The sequence below is a fragment of the Fukomys damarensis genome, unplaced genomic scaffold (assembly GCF_012274545.1).
Source record: "Fukomys damarensis isolate Sample0158 unplaced genomic scaffold, DMR_v1.0_HiC HiC_scaffold_28, whole genome shotgun sequence".
In the NCBI taxonomy this organism is placed as follows: domain Eukaryota; kingdom Metazoa; phylum Chordata; class Mammalia; order Rodentia; family Bathyergidae; genus Fukomys; species Fukomys damarensis.
Window position 1 is genome coordinate 46,081,815 of NW_022900940.1, and position 26,696 is coordinate 46,108,510.

At 41.9% G+C, this 26,696-nt stretch overlaps 1 protein-coding gene across 25 annotated transcripts in view; it reads right to left on the bottom strand.

The window, feature by feature from the left end:
• The window catches only part of Cadps (calcium dependent secretion activator), a 418,444-nt gene that overhangs the window by 321,534 nt on the left and 70,214 nt on the right, over window positions 1-26,696 (bottom strand). For all 25 annotated transcript variants that reach the window (XM_019204903.2, XM_033756967.1, XM_019204905.2 and 22 more), the window contains exons 2-3: window positions 13,653-13,766; window positions 4,392-4,724 (exon numbers count right to left, since the gene is read on the bottom strand). In XM_019204903.2, the coding sequence (XP_019060448.1) occupies window positions 4,392-4,724; window positions 13,653-13,766 (447 nt within the window). The remainder of the gene's footprint in view (window positions 1-4,391; window positions 4,725-13,652; window positions 13,767-26,696) is intronic.

Consider the following 26,696-nt stretch of genomic DNA (forward strand, 5'->3'; position numbering starts at 1 on the left):
TCTCTTTTTTTTTTTTTTTTTTTTGGTACTGGGGATCAATCTCAGGTTCTTGTGCTTGCAAGGCAGGCACCGGAAACACTGAGCTAAATCCCCAGCCCTCCCTCTCTCTTTTGTGTCTAAAATGCCTACTCACAGACTTGTTACGAGGGTTCTACATGAGCATGTGTGTGTATACGTGAATTTAGTGCCTGGCGCACAGTAAATGCTTCATATTTGAAAGTCTGGTCAGTGTTACTACTAATGAAACTAGAGTTCAGAACACAGAGGATCATGAGGCTCCACGGACTGGGGCTACCATAAAACACTGCTGCAGAATCATTAACTATCTAGGTAGGAGAGGGAGCTCATGCATTTTATATGTGGATTTGGAAAGGACTGAAACAAAAAGGGTAAACAACAAAATCGAATCAGTATACACACTACATTAACCAGGGTTCTGCTAATTCTAGGTCTCAGTCTTTGAAGAAGCAGGAAGGTGGGATAAGGAGATAAATTTAAGTTGGGATAGCAGGGAGTTTGGGCTGGAAAAATACATCAGAAGGCTGGTAAAATATTTCTGTTTGCAAGACTGTGCTAGATGATTTATAATAGGTTTCATCTTTTGGCAAAAGGTGGAAAAATAGAAGATACTATTTCTGTTAAATCTTTTTCTGAAAGTAGGCTTCTTTAACACTTCTGATTAAAATTCTGTGGTTCGATGCTTATGAAGGACTTTGAGTAAACAAGCATATTTATGGTTCCATTTTGGCAACAAAGGGAAAAAACTGCTGAAATGTCTGCAGCACTTTTGGAGGCTGCAGAGAAAATGCTCAATTTCCTGTTCATCAGATGCAGGATACCCACTGTCTTTCATTTTCAACTTTCCATTGCCATTGGTCCTGAGTAACATCAGGGGTAAGCAGAAGTATCTGGTCTTGTGTTCTAGGAACAACTAACAGAGGAATAGGAAAAATCAAAACGGTATCATCAGAAATGAAATGCTGGGAAATTAAATATTGCTAGCTAGCACTGTATCCCTCCATATCTTCAATGCTTTTAAGTTTGCACCTGTTCTTTTTCACATCCTAAGAATGCTAAAATTAAAGCCCATCTGGTAAGCAAGGTCATTTAAAATCAGGCAGTCCACAAATAGTGATGACTGTGAGAGACAGTCCATGGCTTTGGAAAGACAAGATTTACTTTCTGCTCCTCTCTGGCGAAGTATGTGATGGGAGAGACAGGGTAATGTGACTAAAAGGAAGTTTACAGTGGCAAGAGCATGGGGATCCCCCAAGTGATCCCCATTATGAAACAAGAGTACTAGAATATGAATTAGGTCACAAACAGGCCTGTTCTGCTGCTGCTTTTGCTTAACCAGGGGGGGAAAAAAACGACAAAACACACAGTGTTGTGTAATTTAGGCATCTAAGCCTACAAGTCATAAATGCCTTGGCCTCTGCATTATGAACTTAGTATTTAATTGGGCATCTGTTTTGTGCAAAGCATTGTATTAAGTGTTGACCATGGTTCTTGCTCTTAAAGAACAGTCTAGAGAAGAAGACAGACAACAAGAAAGTAAATAGGTATGCAAGGTAATTTCAATCGTCTCAAGTGCTACCATGGTAATAAACACAATTCTTTCAGAAAAATGAAGAATCAAGAAGCTATTTTAGGCAGAATGGTTAAGAAGAGTTTTTCTAAGAAAGTTACACTTAAATGATATCAGAAGGAGCCAGGCACCTGGAAAACTGTGGCAGACAATGCTATGGACTATGCCCTACTGTGGTCCTTCCCTTGAGTGAGGGCAGGGCTTATTTATGACAAGAATGAGGAGCTTTTGTAGATGTAAATGACTTAATTCTTGACTTTTAATTAATCCATGGGGAGTTAATCCCAGTAGCCTGACTTCATTCGGTGGCTGTCTTAAAAGTAGATCTAGAAATCCAAGATCTGAAAATCCAGTTTCTCTCTGTTGCTGTAGCTGCAAGGAAATGAGTTGTGCCAACAGTATGAAGGAGTTCAAAGTGCACCCTTCCTCACTAAGCCTTCAGTGAGTACATAGACCGTCCAGCATCTGGTTTCCAGCCTTGAGAGACCATGAGTACAGAACACAGCTATGACAGGTCAGGAATTATGGACCAGAAAAACTGAGATTTAATAGTGGGAGATAGCAAAGGAGTATTCCTCTAAGCCACTAACTTTATTACACAGCAGTACAGAAAAACAAAATGCAATATTTTGAGCAGGATAACATCTATCAAGTCATCAAGAGCTGTGTGTGGGCTCCAGAGATGACAATGAGGAGTCATACTGTGGGGCATCATTCCAGGACAGAGCAAGGAAGTTTAGATTCCATCATATTTCACACAATGCCTAATGCACAGTAGATACTTAGGATATCTGTTAATGAATGAATAATGGAAAGAATTTTTTTTGTTTTTTTTTGTACCAGGAATCAAACTCAGGAAGGTGGCAGAACCACTGAGCTAAATCCCCAGCTCGGAAAGAATGTTTTTTACTTTAGATTGTCATTACCACTGCCCCATTCCCAGATTTTAAAGTATTTCTTCTGCAGTTAATTACTGAGATACTATTATATGCAAAGAACTATATTGTTGTTATGGGGCCAAGAAAAGTGATTAATAGAGTCTGGCCCAGAAAACAAATTTTCTGCTAACAGATCTTTTGGGAACTTCTCAACTCAGAAAAAGCCACGTAGTTATATGGAGATTAAGGAGTCTATAATGAGTTATGATCCAACCCAGCAATCTGGGTCACAGCTGAAAGCCTGATAATTTGAGGTTTCTCTTCAGAGTCTAATAAACTATCTGAAAAGCTGCCAAGAACTAATCAAGTCCAAGGAAGACAGTACTGTAATAAGATAACCACATTATCAAAAGCCACATTGATGATGGTTTGGAAAACAGAAAAATGAAATGTTAAGAAAATTAGCAGTTTATTAATGTTGGAGAATTCAATATTGAAAATGCAAAGGTGTTTATAGATTGGAAAGCCACATTCCATGTGTCTCTAGTCAACTTTCCCAGATTCATGAGGAACATGTCTAAACATTCAGATAAATGACATGATCACTGCCATCTCCTAAGAGTAAGCACATGCATGTCATCCCTGCTGCCCATGAGGCATAAGTGATGGCTTTGGAGAAGGTCAAGGGATGCTGTGACAGTTCCAGGAGCTGACAAAGTGAACAGCATGGAACACACAGAAATGGCAATTTCAAAGAGCGGAAATGAAATACAAAGACAACTGACTTCTTCAGCTCACACTCATGCTCTAGCTGGGCTGCCTCACTATTTATTTGCATTTAAATATATGGGACAATGTATGATTGTTTCTTTCTAAAATGCATCTCTGTGGTGTTTTCAAGGAAAATTTCCATACATTTTAGAAAGAGGTAATTAAAGACAACGCATGATGTAGGAAGCAGCAGACACTTGGCACAGCTGGGCATCCAACTGATACCAAATTTGGAGACCACTAAAGGGAGAGGGATGAGATGGGAGCGTCTTTAAAATGCTTTTCAATACCAGATCTCCAATGCCATCCAGATCAGCTTTGCTTTTGTTGAGTTAGCATTAGAATTAGAATTCAACTGGAATGCTCTCACAGCTACGTAATTGACTGCTTCTTCCTGGCGGCTGATGAAAAATAAAAACACCACTGATTTCATAATGAGTTGCCAATTACTTTACAGTAGGTGCTATGTTATGTTGAGTGTGACCAACTTGTTCTAATCCAACCATTCTCAACCAACAAAATGGACTTTAAAAATTCCATGTGCAAACAGAGAAACATTTGCTAAGCCTTGTTGCTTTTTCTTCTTGCTCTGATAGACATGATTCATGTTACAACAAACAACTGTTATGTAACTGATATAATCACTCTTTGATAAATGTCATTTCTCATTTGAGATGAAAGTGGCAATTACCAGCAGATCCCTACAAGAAGAGATCATGAGAACTTCCAGAAAGCAACATCAGAAATCAGATTCCAGATTACCCTAGGAGGTGTGTGACATGCACAAAAAAAAAACCACTAAGCATATTTTGAATCCTTGGCTGAAGATATACAAATTCTATTGATAAACATTGCCTATCTTAAAGGCAGAACCATCTCTAAAAAAACTTATTACTTTGATTTTTCAGCAATTTGTTACATGGAAACCAGGCCAGAATCATAGGGTCAACTTACCTCAGACTCAATAATCCTAGTCCCGTGGCCCATGAGAGTTTAGGGGATGACAAAAGATTTTAACTTCTTTTAAAATCAGAAACTCTGGAATATAATCCAGACTACAGTAGTTTTTTACCAATATAAAGAAGTAGCCCATGAAAAGCTACAGGGTGGTTCTGTGGACCCATAGTTCTGGGCCCAGGTGTGGGACACCTTACCTGACACGCATTGTACAGGAGCTGGTGTTCGAACTTCTTGATCCCAAGAATGTTCTGGAACATTTCGTAGAGCTGCTCCTTGCTCAGAATCAGTTCAGAGGCTGCGCTGGCCGTCATCCGGGCCTGCTGCTTCCGGGGATCCTCTTCCCCACGGTAGATAGCATCAAACTTGGCCATCCAGGAGCTCAGCACGGTCTCCTTGCTAAGGCCATCGATCTCAGGCAGGCTCCGCACCCGTTTCTCAATGTGCTTCTTGAAGACCTCCCGTGAGTCATTGGCGGAGCAGCCCCCGCTCTGCACCATGCGGGCTACCCGGTCACTCTTTAGGAACACCTGAGTATGGACAGAGCGAGGAAAGAGTGTCAGCCACGGAGGTGCCAGTCCCTAGGCCTGGACACTGCCAGCTCTCCTCATGCTCACTTTGGGAGGCACCAAGTCCTGTCACATCCCGCCCACCCATCCTGGCTATGTGCACCTGGGGAAAATCACTTACACATTCTGCTTCTGTATCCAAATCTGCAAACAAAGTAACACCAAAACAGGAGTCCCCTTAATCTCAACAGGGATGGTACTGAGACCCCTAAGAGAAGCCCGAAACCATGGAAAGTAGCAAACCCTGGAGGGACAATGTATTTTCCTGTATGTGCATTCCCATGATAAAGTTTGATTAATTCACTACAGTAAGAGTTTAGTAATACAAAGTAATAATAACCTAGAACAATTATAACAATATACTGCCATGAAAGTGATTTAAAACTTCTCAACAGGGTGGGAGAACTTTTGCAGACAGCAAAGGAATACAGGGATGGAGGGAGAAAGAAAGAAGGAGAGGGGAAATAAAAAGGAACAAGATGCCACGTGTACCAACTCCCCAGGATGGGTGTATCACACACGTTATGTACCACACACATGTACAAATTGTAAAAATTCATCAAAATATCAACTGTTCTCTTTTGTAATTTTCCTTATATTATTTTTGGGTTGCATTTGACTGCAGGTAAACAGAAACTGTAGAAAGTGAAATTACTTTTAGGGGGAGAATTGGTGGTAGAAAGGATTCCATGAGAATTAACAATGTAAGAGGAACTTATATACTCAGGCTTAGGGTTCTTTCTCTGCCACTTAATGGCTGGAAATCTAGGCAAGTCAGCCTTGTAGTTGTACCTCACTGCTTTTATGTATACAATGGGGGTAACTGGAGCCCCTATACAGCTATTTTAAAATGAGGATTAAATGAGTTCTTTTGTGCAAAGTTCTTAAACCATGCCTGGCCCCACTACATGCTGTGTGAGTTGTAGTTGTGATTATGTGTAAAGTTCTTAGCAGGATGCCTGGCACACAGCACTGAAATGTTAACCACCACCTGCATCTTGTGGATGCAGGGACACCCTCAGGGACACCTATCATAAGTGGAAATTAATCAGTGTTAGAGAAATATGTGTTTAATCATCTATAGTCTACCCGGAAATGGAAACTTCATGATGGCTTCAGTCTCTGACACAGCACCTGCCACACAATCTGAATTAACCATGAACATGGATGTGATTGATATTCAGTCTACCATGTGGATGGGAAAACCATGGGTCTCGAGGGGATAAGAAACTTACTTTTGGTAAGGAAATAGTCTGACTAGAAACTTGGGGTCATTCTAGCACTCTGCTCCTCTCTTCCCTCTGGGCGCTCCGCAGAGGGAGGAACCAGTGCTGCCTGAGTCTGGGGGGAAATCATCTATTAAGAGTGCTCTAGACCATACTGCTAAGTGACATAAATCTGCACATAAGCTTAGATATAGCATAACTTCTCGGGTGAAACACCCAAAGCATAAGTAATTTAAAAGGAAAAGAAAAGGAAGACAATAGGAAGCAGGTCATTGGTAAATGGGAAAGAGATCTTGAGATGGGCGGAAAGGGAAAGGGTAATAAAAAGAATTTGGTGTGTTACATACATATACCTACTCCCCACAACAAATGTAATCATTATGCACTGCAAGCATGTGCTAATAAAGAGTGTTTTACTCTTGTTCTGCTTGCTGCCCATTTCTTGAAACCTCACACAGCTACACGGTTCCTGGGTGTCATACAAGGTGGTGAGGCTGCTGCTTCCTGCACAATGAGGAAACTACCGCCCCTAGAAGCTATGTCCTGGTCACACCTCAGGGTCTCCTAACGAGCCCTCCGGAGGCAGAGCAAGTGTGCACTTCCTGTCAGGCCGGAGGAAATACATGCCCTCGCTGGCCCAAGAAGGCACCACTTGGGCCTAGTGGGCTCCACATATGTACCGTTTCCTCACAGGGCCTCTCTGAGGGTGAAGAGACGTTAGATGGCAGCTGTGAGCTAAGTGAAGCCACCTGAACCGGGGGCTGAGCATTCACCTGGCAAATAGTACTCAGTGAGACTTTACAGTTCCTATGGATATCAGCTACAGAGGGAAAGTTTCAGATGAATCCTCAGGCATTATGAGCCTTAAGAGCCAATGAATTCACCTGAAACCTGTAATACTTAATACAGTTTCCTCATCTAACTAATGTGTTAGAAGCCTTAGCTCCAGACCTAGATCTCAGAGAACATCAAAGTATTCATGAAAATTGAAAAGTCTCTGGAAAAGCAATGGAGCATTATGGCAGAAGGTGCACATTCGAGTCCTATGTCAGCTGTGCCACTGTGTGTTCTAAGGTAAGGTGCTTTCCCTGTTTGATGCTTCAATTTCTTTTCTACACACTAGAGGAGTTGAACTGTAAGAATCTGGGGTTATTCTTCCAGCTACACCTATACTCCCCTTCTTGAACCCATTTGTCCTTTCTTCGGTGGTTAAAAGGTGCTAATCCACTGTTCTAGATGCCAGGGATGCAATGGTGGAGGAAAACACAGATTCGGCTCTCATGGACTGCGAGACACCATCCTAATAATCCCACACCAGTGCCATTACAGTCAGAAATAAATGCCATCACAGCCGGGTACAGGGCCCATTGGTCTACTCCACTTTGTGGTCAAGAAAGCCTTCTTAAAGAAGAACAGCTTGGAGGGAGCCATGAGACGGAAGGTGAGCAGAGACAGAAAGTATTTCAGAGAGAAGGAACAGTACACGCACACACTCTGGTGGCTGAGAAAACAGGGAGAAGGTAGTGTAGGTAAGGTGCTGCAGGACTGGGAAGTGACAGATTCAAGACTGGCAGAAGGGTCAAATGCCCAGGGCATGGGCACAGCATTTTAAAGGCACTGGGGAGCCACTGAAGGTTTTAAGCTGGAATAAGGTGCAAGACTAAAGGGGGCAAGAGACCAAGCAGGGGCGGTCTTTGTAGGTATGCACGTGTGCATGGACAGAGGCAGAAATGCAAAGGGGTGAGTTCTTTGTACTCAGCCCTACAGAACATCACAGGTGACTTGTAAACAGTCAACAACACAGCCATACCCTCCTCCCCATCTGTCCACAGAGGTTCCCACAGACCCAGGGCAGCCCTGTTATAACTCTCTTCACCACATTCGTTCTCCCCAAAGCCCTCTCCTAGCTGCTTTGTAACTGCTAAGGATTTGAATCTCCAGGCAGACTGCAGGCTCCAGGGAGGCAGGGCTGTTGGGCTTACTTCTCAAGACCTCTTAGTGCCTAAGACAGTGTCTGGCACAAAGCTGGTGCTCAGTGTTGGCTGAATGAGTGCAAGACTGACAAGAAGAAGGCAGCCTTCCCTGGCAGAGGCCTCCAGAGTACATTGGCTGGGCAAGAAGATAAAGGGGACATCAGCATGCACAATGGATGGGCTTCTCAAAACAGATGCTGGCACTCTGGTCTCGGCCGGAGACTGGAACTGGCTCGGTGAACCCTGAATCCTAAGTCTATCACCTGCTCCTCTCAGTCCCTTCTGTGGTACATTGCACTACTTAATGTATACTGAACCACTCATGATGTCCTTTGCAGTCACTTAACCTCATCAGCTCTTCTTCACCGTTCACAGGAGCTTAATCCAGTCTTCCTTCTTAAACTGCAAGAATTTGAAAGGTAGACACTCTGTGCAGAGGTGAGATATGACGTGCAGGCTCCAAACAGAGGGGTAGGGAGTGGAATGTCAGGACTGGGTAAGCACAAGACTGAAGACAGGAAGGAGGAGGTGCAGAAGGCAAGCCCGGCATAGGGAGGGGAGAGAGGTGGCAGCAGGAAGCTAATTTCTCAGGCACGTCATGTGTCTTGGCTTCTCAGTCTGTGGGAAGGGAAGGGACCCTGGGGCAGCCTGACCTTGTGGTGAATACAGACACAAAGCACTGACGTACAGTACTTGTTTGTCTCTCTGCCAGCCACTGAGGCTCATTTGTGTCTGTTTGTTTGTTTCTGTTTTTGTGTTTTGGTGGCTGTGGCATGAGACTTCAACCTCAGGCACAGTGCCATGCAACACGTCCATAAATCCTTCCTCCTCCTCTGCCAGCTTCCAGACAGATCATAATGAGAAATGGAAAATAAACAAATAAACAGAGGATTGTGAAGGGCAGTCAATGCAGGGACTGGCCTCATTCATCAGTCCTTCCCTCCGCTGTCATGGCCAAGCAGCTTCAAGACTATTTCAGAAACTCACAGCCACAGCCACAACATGTTTTGGGTTTTGGTGCCACATGATGTGGCTGTGCCCAGTACAGGGTGGGGCTGGGGTGCTCCCACTTTCCTGCTGACAGACTAAGAACCAGGCCATACCCTGTCCTCTTTTGTAAAGGCCTTCTGCCCCCCCATATGGGGAGGGGTGAGACCGTGTTCAAGAACAGGGCTCTGGTGTCACCCTGCCTTCTGCTTACCAGCAGGCTCTTCTGCTTGCCAGCTCTGTCACCTGAGCACCATCCTTAATCTTTGTGGGTTTTGGTTTCTTTACCTTTCCAAAGGGGGCGACAATGACGTCACTTTGTAGGATACTTTGGTAAGGATCCAATAAGTTATGCAGGACAAATGGTTAGGGTAAGAATGTAATAAAAGTTGACTGTTATTTTTAAGAGAATATGATGTGGTCATAATAATTACATGTATTTACTGGCCACAGATATGGTCAATGATGTATCATTAAACCAGAATTTCACAATGGGAAGGGGGAAATTGGAGGGGATAACAGTGTGTCCCTATGACATTTTCCAGATAGGGGCATGCTACATGAATGACTTGTGCAGAGGTTTCTTTCTGAAGAAAGTGACAACTGTGCTGAGTAAAAGAGGTACATTCTGGATAATTTGTAATTCTCCACCTTAATATGGAAATATTGTGTATGGATACACTAAAAATACGAATTGTCTAAGATGACAAGATTACAAGTATTTGAACCATTCAAAGATTCTCCTACATTCATTTTTATAATTGGCATGTTTTACTTTCATAATCATTTGAAGCACCTCTTTTTAAGTGGAAAAATATAAATATTCTTGCAAGGCAATAGCATGCTGGTTTCTAATATATAAGGCACTTTTGGATATTAAAGCTATGTAAAGGTTCCTGGAGCAAATCCCAGAAGCAGACCTGGAGCCATGACCTTGTGGTAGGCGATCTGTCCCAGGGCTCCACCCTCACCCTGCTCTGAGCTGAGAAATGCACTGACGGTGTGAGCCCACACTTCCTTTCTATGATGTCTAGGCGGCATACGGGCACAGCACCACCTTTCTCCCCTGCCAACCTTCATAGGATCATCGCAGAACTCTCCAGGTCCCTTATATGGAAGTGTGGCTACATATGAAGCAACAGGCTTGGATCTGGCCAAGGGCCCACAGCCAATGTGCAGCAGCACTGGGCTCACGCCCTTTACTCTCCGTCCTTGGCCTTCTCCCGCCCACAGGGACGGCTGCTGTTACAATGGGGAGATGCTCTTCTCCTAGGGATAGATCTGAGTCATTATTAGGGGTTTATGTACTGGAAAATATACTGTTTCATTTTAGAAAATAGCTAAGGCAACCTCACAGATATTTTTTAGGTTTTGTTTTTTGTTTTTTTTTACACAAAGGTCAACCAAAAAGACTAAGGGGCCACCCCACGCGGAAGAACCTGCAGTCTCTGCCTACCAGCCCTCCTCTCTTGATGACAGCCTCTTAACCTTCCTTCCAAGAACCCCTTCCCATAACACAGTCTAATAAGCAGGATTTTGGCCACAGGGCCTTGGCCTTCTGCAGCCACATAGTGACTGGGCCTTGAGTTTCCCCAGAGAGACTGCTCCTTGCAGGGGTCAGGACAACAGTGGGATGGCACCAACTCACAATGGAGACAGAATGACCACTACATAAAGCTGTTACACTGCCTGGTCCCCCTTTCTGAAGCCTGGCTATTTCTTTTAATTACAACAAAAGCTACAATAACAGTAGTTTCTGTTGCTGTTATTATATTTAGAGTTTAACCACAGTCATTTTATATTACTTATAACTGAAGAATTCTGTCTGAAACAACATTAAAATTGAGTTTGACAAAAATAAAAGAGGTGTTTGTTCAAGGAGAAGATCAGCTAAACAAACAAACAAACATAGTCATGGCTGCCTCACTGGCGGAAGCCAGACATCTGCTGTGGAGTTCCTGAATGAGTTTTTCATGACTCCCCCATATTCTCCACACCCGCTTTCTACAAAATCCCCCAGGTTTCTTTCAGGCAAGATCTGAGATTGATAAACTTTTCTCTCCACTTCTCTTCTCCGCTGCTGAGACCAGCCTTAAATGAACCAAAATTAAGCAGAGAGGCAAGGAGGGAGGGCTTGTATGTAAGACACGCGTCTTCTAAGGACTGAGAACATGAGACAGTGCGTGAGCCGTCTCAGGACAGTGGTGTGTGAGCGGGGCTGAGCTGCTCGGCCACATCTGGGAGCACCTATCCCAGCCCCCAGCCCTGGCAGCCGTAAATAAAGTGATGAAAGGAATAATCTTCTGCCCAGACTGATCTCTTCTGACAACGAAGGACATCAGGAGAGGACAAAATAAACCTGTACACTTTTGAGAGCCTCAGGGAAACTAGGTCTTCCTCTGTCCCACCCCAGCTCAGCCTCCAGGTCATCCAGCCTGCTGTCGATGGCCACCTTGGTTCAGATTAGATCAGATGGGTTTAGCTGTGGAGAAAGCACAGTACTTCCCTACTTCCTCTTAACTGAAAAACAACTCTACTACTCTAGCATATTGACAAATCACTGCCTTAGCAAAATAAGCTCAAATGCCTAACCTGAGTTTTCTACAAAAGCAATCTCAGAATGTTTTAAGGAAAAGCTATATTATTTTTTTAAGATCTTTGCTGGTGGTAAACAAGAAAGGTAGGAAGGAAGCATGGGGAAAGGGTGGAGGAGGAGGATGTCAGGGCAGAGAGAGAGAGAAGAATGAATTTGGAAGAGGTTGGTTCCAACTGCTGAGCATACATTCACCCTCTTCTGGCAAGAAAGAGCCCTAATTTCATACTGGAGACCATGGTACTTCACAGGAGGAATGGCAGCAAGGCTGAACTTGAGCTCGGAGGGGCGTGTCAGTCTTAGGCTTATCCCCAGGCTGTTTCAGCCCTACCCATGGTGACAGGCTCAGGAAGGTACATGCCATCTATGCCAGTCAAGCAAGTCACCCCTGGGCCTTTGCTTAGATCCTCCCAGAAGAGGTGTTCTCTTTGTCCCAGGGTGGCTAAGTTAGTAGGATAAGCCTAATGTCTTCACTGTGGACAGAACACGTACCAGACTAAAGGCGACACAGGAGGGAAACAGAGCAGTATGGAGGAAAAACTCCATTGTACTAGTAATTTTGGAGTCTCTGAATCCAGCAGTAGCTGAGGCCAGGCCTGTTCCTGCGCTGTTACTCTAATTAAGCAAGCAAATCTCTTTTCAGCTTATGCCAGTCTGAGTTAGGGACCTGTCAGTCGTGATCTAAAGAACTCTGGCCAACACAAAGGCCAACAGGGGTGTATGTGAACCCCAGACTCAATGGGAAAAGAGGCACTAACTTTTCCAGAAGAGTGAAGGGAATGGGACGAAAGAAAGAGAGGCCAAGCACCTTGGAGCTCTGCCCGGCAAATGCTAATCTTGATCCCTGGATTGAAGGCCTTCGTTTTAGAGGATTAGACTTCCCCAGAAAGTGAATCCAAGATTTTCTAGAGCTTTACTAATGAAGACAGCAGTGAGATCATTAATGCCCCACATTTACATGTCACCCAAATCCTAACATTAAACATTCAGTAATTCCTCGATGCCCAGATCCTCACAAGACAAAACGAAGCTCTTTTTAATAAACTAGTCACTGTAGAGGAAAATACCAGGATCACGGTAGCTATCATGGCAATTTCCAGAGACTCGTTAGCACACTGATGACTATTAATTCTCAAATTTAATTAATACATAGAAATGGCATTTTTAATTTACATCATTAGTCAAATGAGCTTTCCAATTAAGATTTGTAATCTACACGTTTATAAACTAGCAAATGACTGTAAACACAGAAGTATTGATAAGGGTCTGTCTATCCTGACAAGGGTTCTCACATTACTCTCCCACCAGCTTTCAGAACTTGATAAAAAAGGGAAAAATTAATTTCACTCTCGGGTAGTTTCTGTACTGAATCTTTTGTTAGATATATTCATGTAATTCACTGCCATACATCACTGTGACTCCAAATCTCATTCCGACTGCCCATGAAAGTCAATTTAGAAACTACTCCAACAGATTAATCCGCACAATCGAGGTTCACGGGCATTAATGGATACTACTTGTAAAGTTAAAAAAACATTTGAATTGGGGCAAATACGAAAATTACCTTGACTTCTAAAATAGCTCTGTATAGGAATTTCATTAAGGAAATGCTGTGGAAAATGAGTCTGTAGTTGGAACCAACAGATGTCACAGAAACAAAGATTGTTTACTATTAAATGTTATGTGGAAGCCAATCAATAATATTTTCACAAGAGCTAATTACAATCATGCTCCACTCTTTTCAAAAAGAGTGAGTCAAACACTTTAGCAGGCAAGGAGAATTTTACCAAATTAAAATTTCTCTAGCAAGTAATGCATTGAAAGCACTGTCATCAATAAAATAGAAAATTCTACCACACAAATGTTATATATCCTAAAGATACTCAGCACATCCCCTGGCATAAAAATCAAAAAGCAGTATTCTATTCATACTTTTCCCCAAAAGAAAATGCTATCATTCCTTAACACTGCAGCCCACCGCCAACCCCTGTGCCCAGGGAGGGTGATCCTGTAGAAGGTCTTCTATGCTATTCTTTCTGACCAGGAGGAGCCCAGAACCCTCCACCTGGGGCTTCAGCAGCCTTTTGGCCTCCTGCATGATGCTTCATACCTCATAGTAACTCTGGACGGCGTTCATGAAGGCTTCATCAGCCACGATCTGGGTTTCCCCATTGAGAAAGGCCTGAAACCGGTCCTTGACTGTCTGCAGCTGCTGTTTGCTGATCTGTAAAAAAAGAAAGAGGGCAAAGTTAGGACTAGACAGGTACAGACCACGGCTGCTCTCTACTGACAATGCCTGCACACCCTGAGGAAAGAAGTCATTTAAGTTTGCACAAACTTTTGTTCACCAACCAGTGTTACAAACAACCATGGTTAAAAGGTAATGTAAATCATAGTTAAATATATCATATTGAGAACAAAGCCAATAATCTATAATACTAAAATGTAACTGCCTCCTCCTCTGGCATATTTTACTTTTATCTGTGCTTTTATGGTTCCTTACAACTATGGTATCTGTAAGGCTGGAAACGAGAGTGGGTGTGACCTCATTTCTCTCCCCAGCTGTGGAGCAGTGATGGGGTGGGGTTGGGGTCATTCCAATATATAAATAAGTGGATAATGTATATTTTAATAATTAAGATGGAATATATTTATATAAATATATAGCACATATTTGTATAAACGGATTATATAAATTTTTTAAATATATAAACATTTTAAAGAGATGGCTGCTAAATATTTCATAGAAAAACCAGCATTGTCCAGGCTCCTCAGGTGACCTAAAATATTTCACAGGATGCAAAACACAGAGGCTTTCAGACTTTCTTCCTGGTGCCACAGGACACAGGGCCAGGAAGCAACAGGATTCAGCAGCTGGCTCTGTGCCACCCCTGTCCATCAGTCCCACCTGGTCTTCCCTCCTGGGAAACACTTCCATAAGACCCTCCTTATTTTCCTGTATTCCCCTTATGTGGCCATGTCCTCCTGTCCTTTGGGGTCACGTGAGCAGCCCCTAGCCTAGGTATGTCTTCCTACTGTGTGACTCAGCAGTGCATCATGCACTTTAACTTTCTATTAGTGATACTGAATGTCAGTTACTCAGCCTGTTTTAATATCTTCACGGATGCTTCCCCAGGGCCTCGCTAGGGCCTCCCTGGGCATCTTACTAGGTGGCAGGTACTCAACAAATGCTGAGTACAGAAATGAATGAATGAAATATAGGAAAGATATACTATTTTTGGAGATCTTCTAAGCAGTTCCAATTTATATAAAAATTTATATGTCAGGTAGAACTGTTTTTTTTTTTAGTTAAAAATTTAAAAAGGTAAACATTTTGTAAAGAGTTACACTCCAGAATTAAAAATGAATCACGTGTTTGAGAATCACTATTCTAACAGAAGAAGTAAAATCATCCTAGCACTGGTTGGCCACTGCATCGTCTAAGAAAAGCTACTTATATTCTGGGGCCAAGCTGAATCAAAAGCCTTTCTGAAACAGAGTTGGGCTTAAACAAATTTTATTTCTCCCTTATTTTTCTCACTTGGAAATAGTGACAAATCTAATGACTAGCTGCCTTAGGATAGTGCCAGCTATCCAGTTACAAGAGTTCCTTTTTAAAACTGTAAGTTTCTGATTCACTGCACAGAATGATGGCTACAGCAGGTGATGACACATTGCATTCCAGACACATGCAGAGGGCTCAACACAAAATGTGAGGTAGGAGAGGCAGTACATTTGTCAATTATCTACATTTAACCACGCCATAATGTCCCTATCCCCCAAAACATCAACCTATATACAACACATCCATATATACAATTTTATAAGCTGATTTCAAAAGTTATGAGTTTATACAGAAATTTAAAATATTTTTACCTTTAAAGTTAATACAAAGAGAAACAAAGTTTAAAACTATAGAAGACTTAAATCCAACCAGAGTTTTGACTCAATCAGGAAATAAAACAAAAACCCAGGAGTTTGAGGAATGTTCATAAATGGAAGCTGGGTGCTTTAATTCATTCATTAAATTAATTTTTATAACTCTGGAAGAATAGCTCTGGAGTGAGAAGCAAATAAAAAGAGTTGGGTATTTGTCAGGTTAATGTATGTTATGTTTGTAACTGTTCCATGTCAGCCATATGTGTAATATTACATTGTGGAATGTCGCATTTTAAAAATTAAAAGAAACAGGTGAAATGAATTTTAACATAATTTATTCATCCAATAGGTACAAGATATTACCATTTCCAACATGCAGTCATTATGCAAATTATTGAGATATTCTGTATGTTTAATGCTGTACATTAGGAATCTGGGTACTTTACTCCTTTCTTTTTTTTTTTTGGTGCTGGGGATAGAACTCAGGCCCTTGCGCTTGTGAGGCAGGCGGTGGAACCGCTGAGCTAAATCCCCGGCCCATGGGTACATTACTCTTGAATGCACCTCAGTTCAGAGTGAGGTGATCAACAGTCACACATGGCTGGAGGTTAGTGTACTGGACAATGTACCCATCACAAAGCTATTCAAGCATGGGATGAACTCACTTTGTTTAAGCTGCCCTGTTCTGACCCAGGGAAACCAGCACAAATGGAGTCAAAGAAAAAAATCATAGTAATCTTGTATACGCTTGAAATTATATGAACTCAAAAATTAGGCAGTTGATTTGGTCATAAAAATGACACTGATAATTTCTTTTAAGCAAACTGGATGTAACTTAATGAATACACAAACCCCGCCAGTACAGGACACACAAAGGCATTTCAGAGTTTCTTGTTTAGAATCCCTTCTAAGACAGGGTCAGCTCTTTGAGATTTGGGGATGGGATTGGATGATAGGGTGGGAGAGAATAGCAAACCTTGCTTTTGTCCTAAATGTTTAAGTAACTGAAATAAAATGATGTATGTTCCATCGAATGACCAAGATTGTTCACCCAGGCCAAGTCCATTGCTTGTGTTTTTGCTAAATGACAGTCATAAATTTTTACTTAGTACCCACCAACTGCTCAGCCCTGTACCAGGCCTTCAGGGTCCACTGGTCAACAAAATATACCCAACCTGTTTTCACTTGGCTGGACCAGGCTCTAGTGAATCAAAAGAAATCAGGGGACCTTGCAGTCTAGATGGAAAGAAGAAAAAGCACACAGAAGATGACACAGCACAGGTTTAGGATTCAGGAGAGAAATTACAGAACATAAAGCACTCAAGAAAGAAAAGACCTTTGGGAACATTAATTTTGTCAGTTCAGAGAACACCCACCATGCAGCGACACAAAATATCACACACTTCTCTGGACAGGTCAAGCTCCCACAGCAGGGCCATCAGGGGGAGGGATACAAGCTGCAGAACTGTGGTTCAGCCTGCATTTTGCCACCTGCCATCTATATTGCTCTTTTCTCACTGCTAATTAAACAAACATAACATTTATTCAGTCAACTCTCTAGCTGTGTTTCATTGGGCAAAAACAAAACTGCATCTCAATTTTTCCACCTGTCCAATGGAGCCAATATGGATCTCATAGATTATACAGAGGATTAACTAGGCTAAGTCAAATCCTCAGGGCAAATGTGACTGCTTAGTAAATGTTAGCTGCAGTGGAGGTTCTCACCACTGGGACTTTCCACAAACTAGTCAAGAATGCCTACCTGTGGGAAATTCAAATGACAAAGGGACACCATAAACTCAGGGGCTGCCACACCCTGTGTCAGCTGGCTCAGGCTGCTCCCAACGCTGTACTGCCCCATGTCACTTACCTGCTCTGTACTGCCCCTTCACCAGTGATTGTGTGTGCCCGTCCTGCCTTCCAGAGGCTTTTCCCTGGCTGTTCCCCTACTGTGGCTGCCACTCCAGGGCTCAGTCTAGCCCACATCTCTAGGAGGGTCTTCCTTGACCACTCAAACCAAAGCAAAGTCTCGGAGCTCATCTTCATCAGGTCCTGTCCCTGGGCACTTCCTTCACAGCCACATCATGGCAACATGTATCTTCTAGTCATATAAATTTGAGTGCTTAAACTACAACACACTCATAGAGAAGTGGGCATCCTAAGCCCAGGGTGTGCAAGTCCTCACCAAATGAACTCCACACGACAACCCTCATGCCAAGATAAAGAAATCACTCAGACCAAGAAGGCCCTGCATGCTCCCAAAGTCACCACCTACGCCAAAGTGACCACCACTTGATTTCCACCCTCCGAGCTGAGTCTAGCCCACCGTTCACTGTGATGTTAGCGCAGTAGCACATTCTGAGATGCATCGGTGTGGTTGGGTTTCCACGGCGTGTTGATCCCCACTGCTCAGGATTTCAAAGTGTGGCTCTGCCGGTCTGCCCACTCTCCTCTTGATGGACATCTGAGCCCTCATCATTTAAATACTGTGCTTGTTTTCACAAGTACAAGACCATACCCACTTTGTGGCTAGGGGCTGCCATGTAATGGGATGTAAGCAAGTTTTGTTGAAAGCATACATCAACTTATTGAATGCTTAATGAATAGCAAGCTCTGGAGATATAAAATTACCAAGGTACAATCTTCGCTCTCGGGCCAGGGCCAGATGTATTAGTCAGCTTTCACATCACTGGGACACAATACCTGACACTCACAATTAAAGGAGGAGAGGTTTATTTGGCTCATAGGTTCAGAGGATTCAATCCATGGTTGGCTGTCTCCAGGGCAGGAACATCATGGTGGAAGGGCATAGCAGAGCAAAGTTGGTTAGTTCACAGTGTCTGGGAAGCCACATAGGAGAGCAGCACAGTATAGACCCCAAGGTCACTCCTCCATGTCCTGCGCTGATATACTCAGAAGTAGCTGGGCAATTCCCAAGCCAATCACACTGCCACTCCAGCTTAGCCATCACATTAGGGATCATGCACTTCTCTTTAACTTCCTGGTATTCTTTGCCAACTTCACAAGTGAAGGAAATCTTATTTAGAAGCTCCTACAAATGGCTATTCTAGGAATCAATCTGTGGAACAGAGTTTATCTCTGGGAACCGACCCAGATAAGATTGAACCCAGAAGGTGACCTTGCAAGAACAGACTGAAATAATTGGCCCAGAGTTGCTGATGCTGATGGTGTGACTCTAAATAAACAAATGGGCCTTGCTGCTCACAGAGAGATCCCTCCTAAAATAGAAGACATCTACCGGCATGGGATATGTACAAAAGCCACTTGTACATCAAGGTCAAAATTCCAAACTGCAGTACTGAGGTCCAAAAGCAAAAACCTTGCAAAGATAAAAGGTAATTATCGTGGGAGGAAGTGCTGCAGTAGCATCTGTTGGAACTATTCAAGCATTCTTGGTTCCATCTATCTCGTTAACCAAGGTCTGAAAATCCCCACTGCATTTCTGGCCATTTGTAATTTACTGCAGCACCAAGGAGAAGAGTGAAATGGATCCACCATGAGGAGAAAACCATGTGTTCTCAGTGCTGGTCTCGGGAGAGGCAATGTTGGAGCCAGAACGAGTTCAGGTCCAAGCCTGGCTTCACTGCAAGGCCTTGGGCAGGTTGCTCTCTTTGGTTTTCTTTCCAGAAAACCCAGGCTTGTGCTGTCTACTTACCGAGTTTTCCTGAAGATCAGATATAATCGTATACATGAAGTATAGGCATTAGCGTCTAGCAGAGTGAGGATACAAAACAGTATTATAAGTGTTATTATTATTCTTTAATTCTTCCCTTTAAGTCACCTTTTATCTTCTTTCCATGCTCCCTTTCCCTTATTTACTCAGGCTTTTCAAGTTACAGAAGAGTGGCATTCTTTACCCCTGCCTTCCTTTGCCTCCCATTTAAAGTCTGGGAAGCCCAACACTTCTTTCCAGGTTCCCTTGCAATGATGGGCAGCCATGTGACAGAGTCAGACAACAACCAGGGCAGGGGTGTTCCAGGAAAACATTCAGAATCCTTACAAAAAGAAGCATGCTTGGTGGGACTGTGCAACCTTCTCTGCTGCCCACTTTCTTTGTTGGAAATACACATATATTGTCTAGTGTTGTGATTCCTGTCTTGCGACCCAGAAAGCATTACAGAGATGTTCCCTCCTCCTCCCATTTTTTTTTTTTCAATATCGGCCATTAAAACCTGGGCCTTTGCACTGAGCTTGTCCTGGGCCCTTTTACATTTTTATTTTGGGACAGGGTCTTGCTTAGCTGCTCTGGCCAAGATCAAATATGCAATCCTCCTGCTGCAGCCTCTAAGAGTGCTGGAATTACAGGCATGTGCCACCATAGTGGTACAGATGCTGGCTCTTCCATTTTTGAACAGCTGAAAAAAATGTTTGTAAATATCTATCTCTGGACTTCTTATGATATGAGAAAAAAACTGAATTCCCAATTGTTCACAACATTGTGTTTTCTCTTATTTGCAGCCAAATGCTTTCCTAATGGATACGTGTGGCTTTCTCTGCTCATGAAAGGAAGTACGCTTAGTAAGGTGTTTATTGGTTAGTGTGTGCCCTACTGTAGCAGCATCTGTATTACAAAAGGAGGAGAAGCAAGGCTTACCTCAAAATGATGAACCTCATCTGACAGGACAGAAAATTTGGAGGAGTTATAGATGCTCCAATTGTCCACAAAAGGAAGTCTTTTCAGCTTGAAGTATATCAACACTGTATTTTGTGAGCTAATACTATGAGTTATGACTCTTTTTAAAAAGACACTGTCATTTGAAAAAAGGGCTTTAAAAACTCTTCTTCGTAGAAAAGTGGCAAAAATATTAAATCAACAAGTGTTTTATCAGTTAATCTTGAGAGATTAGATCAATGTTTATAAAATTTCATTTCTTGAGGTATCAAAAGTTTGCATTAGGCCATTAATTTAACAAAATATCGTCTTACTACAACCAGATTAAAGTATTTTCTACTCTAACTGAAATCGTGCTTCTAGAAAAAAAAATCATATCTGAACTAAATATTTATTTACATAAAATGCTTCTCACATTTTATATACATTTATATAACATTCAGAAAAAGGTGTTTTGTGAGTTTTATTTATTTGGCTTGAGGAAAAATCAATTTGAGAGACTTCATCACAAAAACCACGAATGGGTAATTCTTATTTTTTTAGTAACAGGGATTGAACTTGGGTCCTTGCGTTTGCAAGGCAGGTGGTGGAACTACTGAGCTAAATCCTGGTCCCTCGAATGGGTAACTCTGAAACGGAAATTGAAGGGTCAAAATTATCACAGTGGGAAGAATTAGGAATTAGGTTGTAATACCTGCCTTACCTTTGGAATAGTTACCCAACATTTAACAGTGCAAGTAATAAATACCTTTGTGAGTATGCTGTCTTCACACACCAATGTTATTAGTACTTACCTTATAATTCTGCTTTAAATAAATTTCAAAATCACTTCATTTTTTAAAACTGAAATTTGTTCTAAGCAATAGTACCTGTGGAATCACAAGCTCTATATATTGGATGTAGTTAAAATACATAAATAATAGATATGTTCTATAACTTTGCATATATCTACCACTTTTTTAAAAAATTATTTATTTATTTATTTTTTCCTGATACTTGATTTAATGATAGCTTTTACAAAATTGCATTGTTGTTTTATTTTTAATGTGTACATTTAAAAAAACTACAATAAAATACATTGTCCTTCAAAATACTCCAAATGTTTAAAACACAAGTAGTCCATTATCCTTAATTTTTAAAATTAGTATATGTTTGAAATACATAATAATTACATTCAACTTGGGGAATTGGTATGCATACATATCACAATCATTTTAGTAAGTACTACTTTCTATTTCCTCTAGTGCTGGGGATTAAACCCAAGGCCTCATGAATCCTAAGCACGTGAGTTCCCTCTGAGATACATATATCCCCAGAAAAAAATCTTAATATCCATAATATACAGAGTGTGTCAAAAAATGTATACATACTTCAGGAAAAGAAAAATAGTATGATGTTTTCTCAACAGATGGCGCTACCCTCATATAGGGGAACCTAGAGGATGTCCTATATTGCAGAAAACCTACACACTGCTAGCCCTTAGAGAAGAAATAAAAAATGTACATGCAGCAATCTCCACAACCAAGGTTACCCAAGCAGCAATTCACCATGCTAATAAATGTCTGGAAACCACTACTTTGAGCACCTCTTGTCATTGTAGAGGCCTAAGGTAACTTGTATTAATCTCATGATGTCTCTGAGAGTAAATATGGTATCAAAATATTTATACAAACTTTTCTTTTCCTGAAGCATGTATACATTTTTTAGTAGTATAATAAAAATTCTTGCTCCTGCTTTTTTATAGGGTAGTAACTAAATATCTTTAAATTTCTTACTCTCTAAAAAATTAACTCTCTGGGCCGGGGATTCAGCTTAGTGGTTCAGTGGCCTGCCTTGCAAGCACAAGGACTCAAATTCGATTCCTGGTACCTAAATAAATAAATAAATAAAATTAACTCTGTATTTTTAGTTCATTAAACAGTAAAGACCTTTCAGTCATATTATTTCTAAAGACCTATTTGTATAGAAAAGAAAGAATAAAGAAACTAAAACAGCCACATGATACTTTCACAAAGAGTTCTACAAACTAAAAGGAAGTAATTATGGAGGCAGATGTGCATATTTTTTAAGATGAAATTCTCAAATTCTCCCAGGAATCAGTGTTCTAACATAATAGAAGAGGAATAAAATAGAAGTGGATCTAGAGAGTGAGTCAGGACTAAGAGTTGGACTGAAGACAGGAGAAGAGGAAAATAAGAAAGGGAGGGAAAAAGAAGAGAAGAAGGTCTACTTTTTACCCTGATCCATTGACAATGATTACAGGTTTTAAAAAATAATAATATATTTTTCCATTCTGGAAGCAAAGACAACATTCACTCAGCTGCTTTTCTCAGGTGGTCAAACACAGTTTTAGATCTAAAGACATAATTAAGGGTTGTTCTAGATGTCATGCCATTACATTTTGGCATCAAGGCCCTACAATGTTAAACACTGCTGAAGACCCAAAAGAACCTTTGTTACCTATTGAGGTTTTATTATTACCTATTGATGTCTACTGAAGTAGGTGATGAAACTGTAAAATGCAGTTATTTATTTATTAAAATAACAATAATAAGCTCACTGCAAATTAACCTAAATAACACACATTTATGAAAGTAACCATATTTTTCAAAACAATACTGAAAAGACTGGCAGCAATATTACACTGCAAATCTCTTTTAGAGATCAACAGAGGGCAGCTAGATTCTCATTTTTGTTTCTGTATTCAATCTGCTGTGAAATGCTATTTTGGTTGAAGTATACAGAAAAAATCTGGCCTCCCACAGATATGTTGTTGGAAAAGGGGGGAGTTTTTTAATATCCCTTTTAGATACATGTGGATAGTCTTCTCAGACACTATGTCAAAGCTAAAGGGGTGGTGTTTTCTTGAAAGTTAGCAGTAATGTAAAACTGAGAACCACAACAATGAAATTTTTATACTCTATTACATTAAAATCAACCACTCTACCTTCTCCTTTGAGGGAATCTGTAAGTCATGCAAGTTTAAAAACTGGCCAAGTATAATTTTTTGTTCATTGGTTATGGAAGTATTCCAAATGTTGATGAGTTTCATAGGATATGTAAAAACGCCACACTCCTTCGTTTCCCCCAAACCGTCTCCAGGTGATAAAGAGATTTGTCTGGAAACTGTCCATCTGATTCTAATCCGGTTCAGATGCAGACCCGTAGGCGTTTGTGGACTATGCTTTGAGAACCACTGACCTAGTGAGTTAAACAACCTCAGCACACAGGAATGCCGTGAGGCAGCCAGGAGGCGGCGAGGGTGTGACCTTGGAGAACAGAACAGGACAGCGGAACGGGCAGAGAAGGGAGCAGGGTGGGAACCTGCATGCCACGGTGGGACTCTAGCATTCAGCTTGAAGTTGATGGGAAGCTGCTGAGGTGTTCTGCACAGAGTGTGACTCGGCTTGAGATCAGGCAGGATCAGGGCACGGGAATGAGTGCAGCGTGCAGTCAGCACTGTGCTTCACGTAAGCTGTGGCATCTGAGGAACGGAAGGTATTGGACAGAATGGAATCTCAGTTCCAAGGCCAGGAATAACCAGGACAGGAAGAAGGAGGGAAGCAAGGTGAGGAGAGAGATGAGGTGAGCAACCTGGAGAGGGTACAACACAAATTAAGGGCGAGGTGAGGAAACGTGGGGCCTAAATGGAATATACATCAGGAATTGTCAATTTATAGTACAGACCCTGATGATTCAAAAATAGAAATAAAAAAAGATTAGAGGCAGCTCTCAGTGTATGCACACACAACAGGATGGTTCAAAATAAGTCACCCCAAAAAATGGAATGGCAGACAGTTTCATTTGGCAGCGTCCAATATTAAAAAGAGAGAGGGGCCAGGGATTTAGCTCAGTGGTTCCGCCGCCGGCCTTGCAAGCACAAGGTCCCGAGTTCACTCCCCAGCACCCGCCCCCCAAAAAAGACCAGCACAGCAACACATAAAACTACTGATCACCAAACACTGTCTTGGGTCTTAGGAGGCTCAACAGTGAACTCCTCAGTAACAATTACTTCCAGAGAAAAAGATGAATAAACCTGAATGTAGTCTATGGATTGGCTGTGCGAAATTCTTTAAGGTAACACCTCGCAAGCTGTGACCATGAGCTTCACTGAAAGTGATACAGAAAGAACCTCTTCTGTCAGTCAGGAATGATGACAGAAGGTACAGCTGGGCGGCAGTCACTCTCCAGTCTGCTGGGGTGTTTGGAAGAATGTTGTGACCTTGATGGGCTACTCTAACAGTCTCCATTCAGGACCCAGAACGGCAGAGAGAAGAAATAATGGCTACATCTGGAGGTACTGTGGAACTGGGATATACAGCAGCAAGAACCCAAGGACAAAACCGGATGCAAACTATGGCCTTTAGCTAATAATAATGGGTCAACAAGGAGTCCTTGATGATAAAAAATATATCACACTCATGCAAAATGTTAATAATAAAGGAAACTGTGGGGTAGACACTAAGTATATGGGGACTCGCTGTACTTTCTGCTCAGTTTTTCTGTGGGCTTGAACCACTCTAAAAAATAAAGTGTATTAACTAAACACACACACACACACACACACATACATTGTGGGAACCTAAGGATAGCTGCATTCACACTGCTGGCCTAAGCATACCCAGGGAAGAACAGAAAATCCCGACACCCAACCTCTTCCTGAAGTTCATAAGCTGGAAAGAGTAAAGACCATGAATGTTTGGGTTCCATCACCCACCGTCACATGGACATATGGGCCAGGTGGAATGTTCAGAGGCCTTTCTGCATCCACAAATGCATTCTGACTTACTGAATAAAATTTATCATTGGCTCAATTCTCTTTTCTGCAATTTTATATTATTCACATTTTAAAGGCTCTAGTCTTTTAATTCCTCTTGGTCTGCTTGACAGAAAAACAATTTTCATTTCCCTTGGAAACAGTAGGTAGGGGGAATTTCCTCCTAACTGAGGGACACGGCTTGTCTTATCAGTGGACAGCAGTGTTCAGTTGCTACACTGGTAACCGCTTCTAATTGCACTCTGGAATATTACTGAGATGACCTTGAGGAAGCCCCTCCTCCCTTTGACCTATTGGTCTATAATTAGGAAACAAGCTTTTAAGTCTGTGCCTGGAGGACTGATCCTATGCTTCAAATTTCATTTTCCATCCATTCACATCCTTCACTGATGCACTGTTTTTGTGGCATTCGTGCCATTTATAAAGCCCTTCTGTCTTGTCCATTTTTTTTTTTTTTTTTGGTACTGAGGATAAAACTCGGGACCTTGCGCTTGTGAGGCAGGTGGCAGAACCACTGAGCTAAGTCCCCGGCTTTCCATTCACTTTCTCCACGTGGATAAGCCTTATTTGCTCCACCAAATGCTGCTCAAGGTTACTTCTGAGTTCCCCTCCCAGGTCCTCAACCAGACCCCTTTGTCTGAACTCCCACATTGTGGGCATTTGTGAGAGCAAGGGTGTAAAGCACGACCTTTATCATCTGTTTACATCAGCACTGCTCACCAATCTTGAAGAGAATGCTGATACCCGTGGCCCCACCACAGACCTACCCACTCAGAATGTCTGGAAAGCAGGAATGTAGGTACATAAAAGCGTAGGAGCTTTTTGGGGGGATGCTGTGGATCAGATCCAGGACCTTATGCTAAGCAAATGCTCTACCACTAAGCACTTCCCTCAGGCCTTAGAAACTTTACAAGCATTTCTGATGCACAGATACTGCAAGAAGTGCTGACTGAATGAACAGAATGATCTATGGTGTGTTTTCATTAGCGATTAAAGATATGTCTCATTCTTTTTAGTATAGGCTCAATATTCTGCAAGTTCATTAAAACAGAGATCAGGTTTTATATGCAGTTTCAGAAAATTAAACAGGACAAGACACAGGGAAGCAGATTTAGGGGCAACAAAAGATGAACCTTGTTATTTGAAAGTCTAAAAATGAGCTAGGCTGCCACCTCCTGTTGTTTCCTGCCCTTGAGAGTATTTCCTTGTCCAGAAGTGATTCCTCATTGAGCTGACAGTTAGAGGATATGCTTACCATGGCCCCTAGCACTTATGAGTTTGTTACTTTATTCCATAGGGGTATTTTCTAGTTGTAAAAATGTATAATCCGTGGAGACAAGAAGAAGTTAATTTTCCTCTTTGAAAGTGAAAATGAAACTCATGCTCTTGAGTTTTCTCCAGATCTAAATATTTTTACCATTATGGCTTTCAAGGTAGCAATGTGGTATCACAAGGCTCCTGAAATTCCTGAATACCTACCTTTCTGCTCTCAGGTGCCACCAGAACACGGCCTTCTTTTTCATCCTCCTCTATTTTCCCTGTCTTGTCATCCTTCACCCCTCTGCATCTTCACTGTTGGATAATTTATGACAGGGAAGAATTAAGTTGAAACCCCGAGGACATTCGTCACATCTTTAAGATCTAGAATTCTTATTTGGGAAACAGTCATTCAGATACAAACTGTGTCTCGCTGCAGACATTCAGTAGAAGGCCCGCTCCAGGCCCCACTATAACATCAAACTCAGGGAACGAGTGCTTCCTCCAGGAAGCTTTCTGGCTGATCTGCTCCCACAGCTCCTGAAATCTGTAACATCGTCCAGTGTTGTATTAGGCGACCCAAAGGAGAGAGGGGAGGGGAGGGGAGG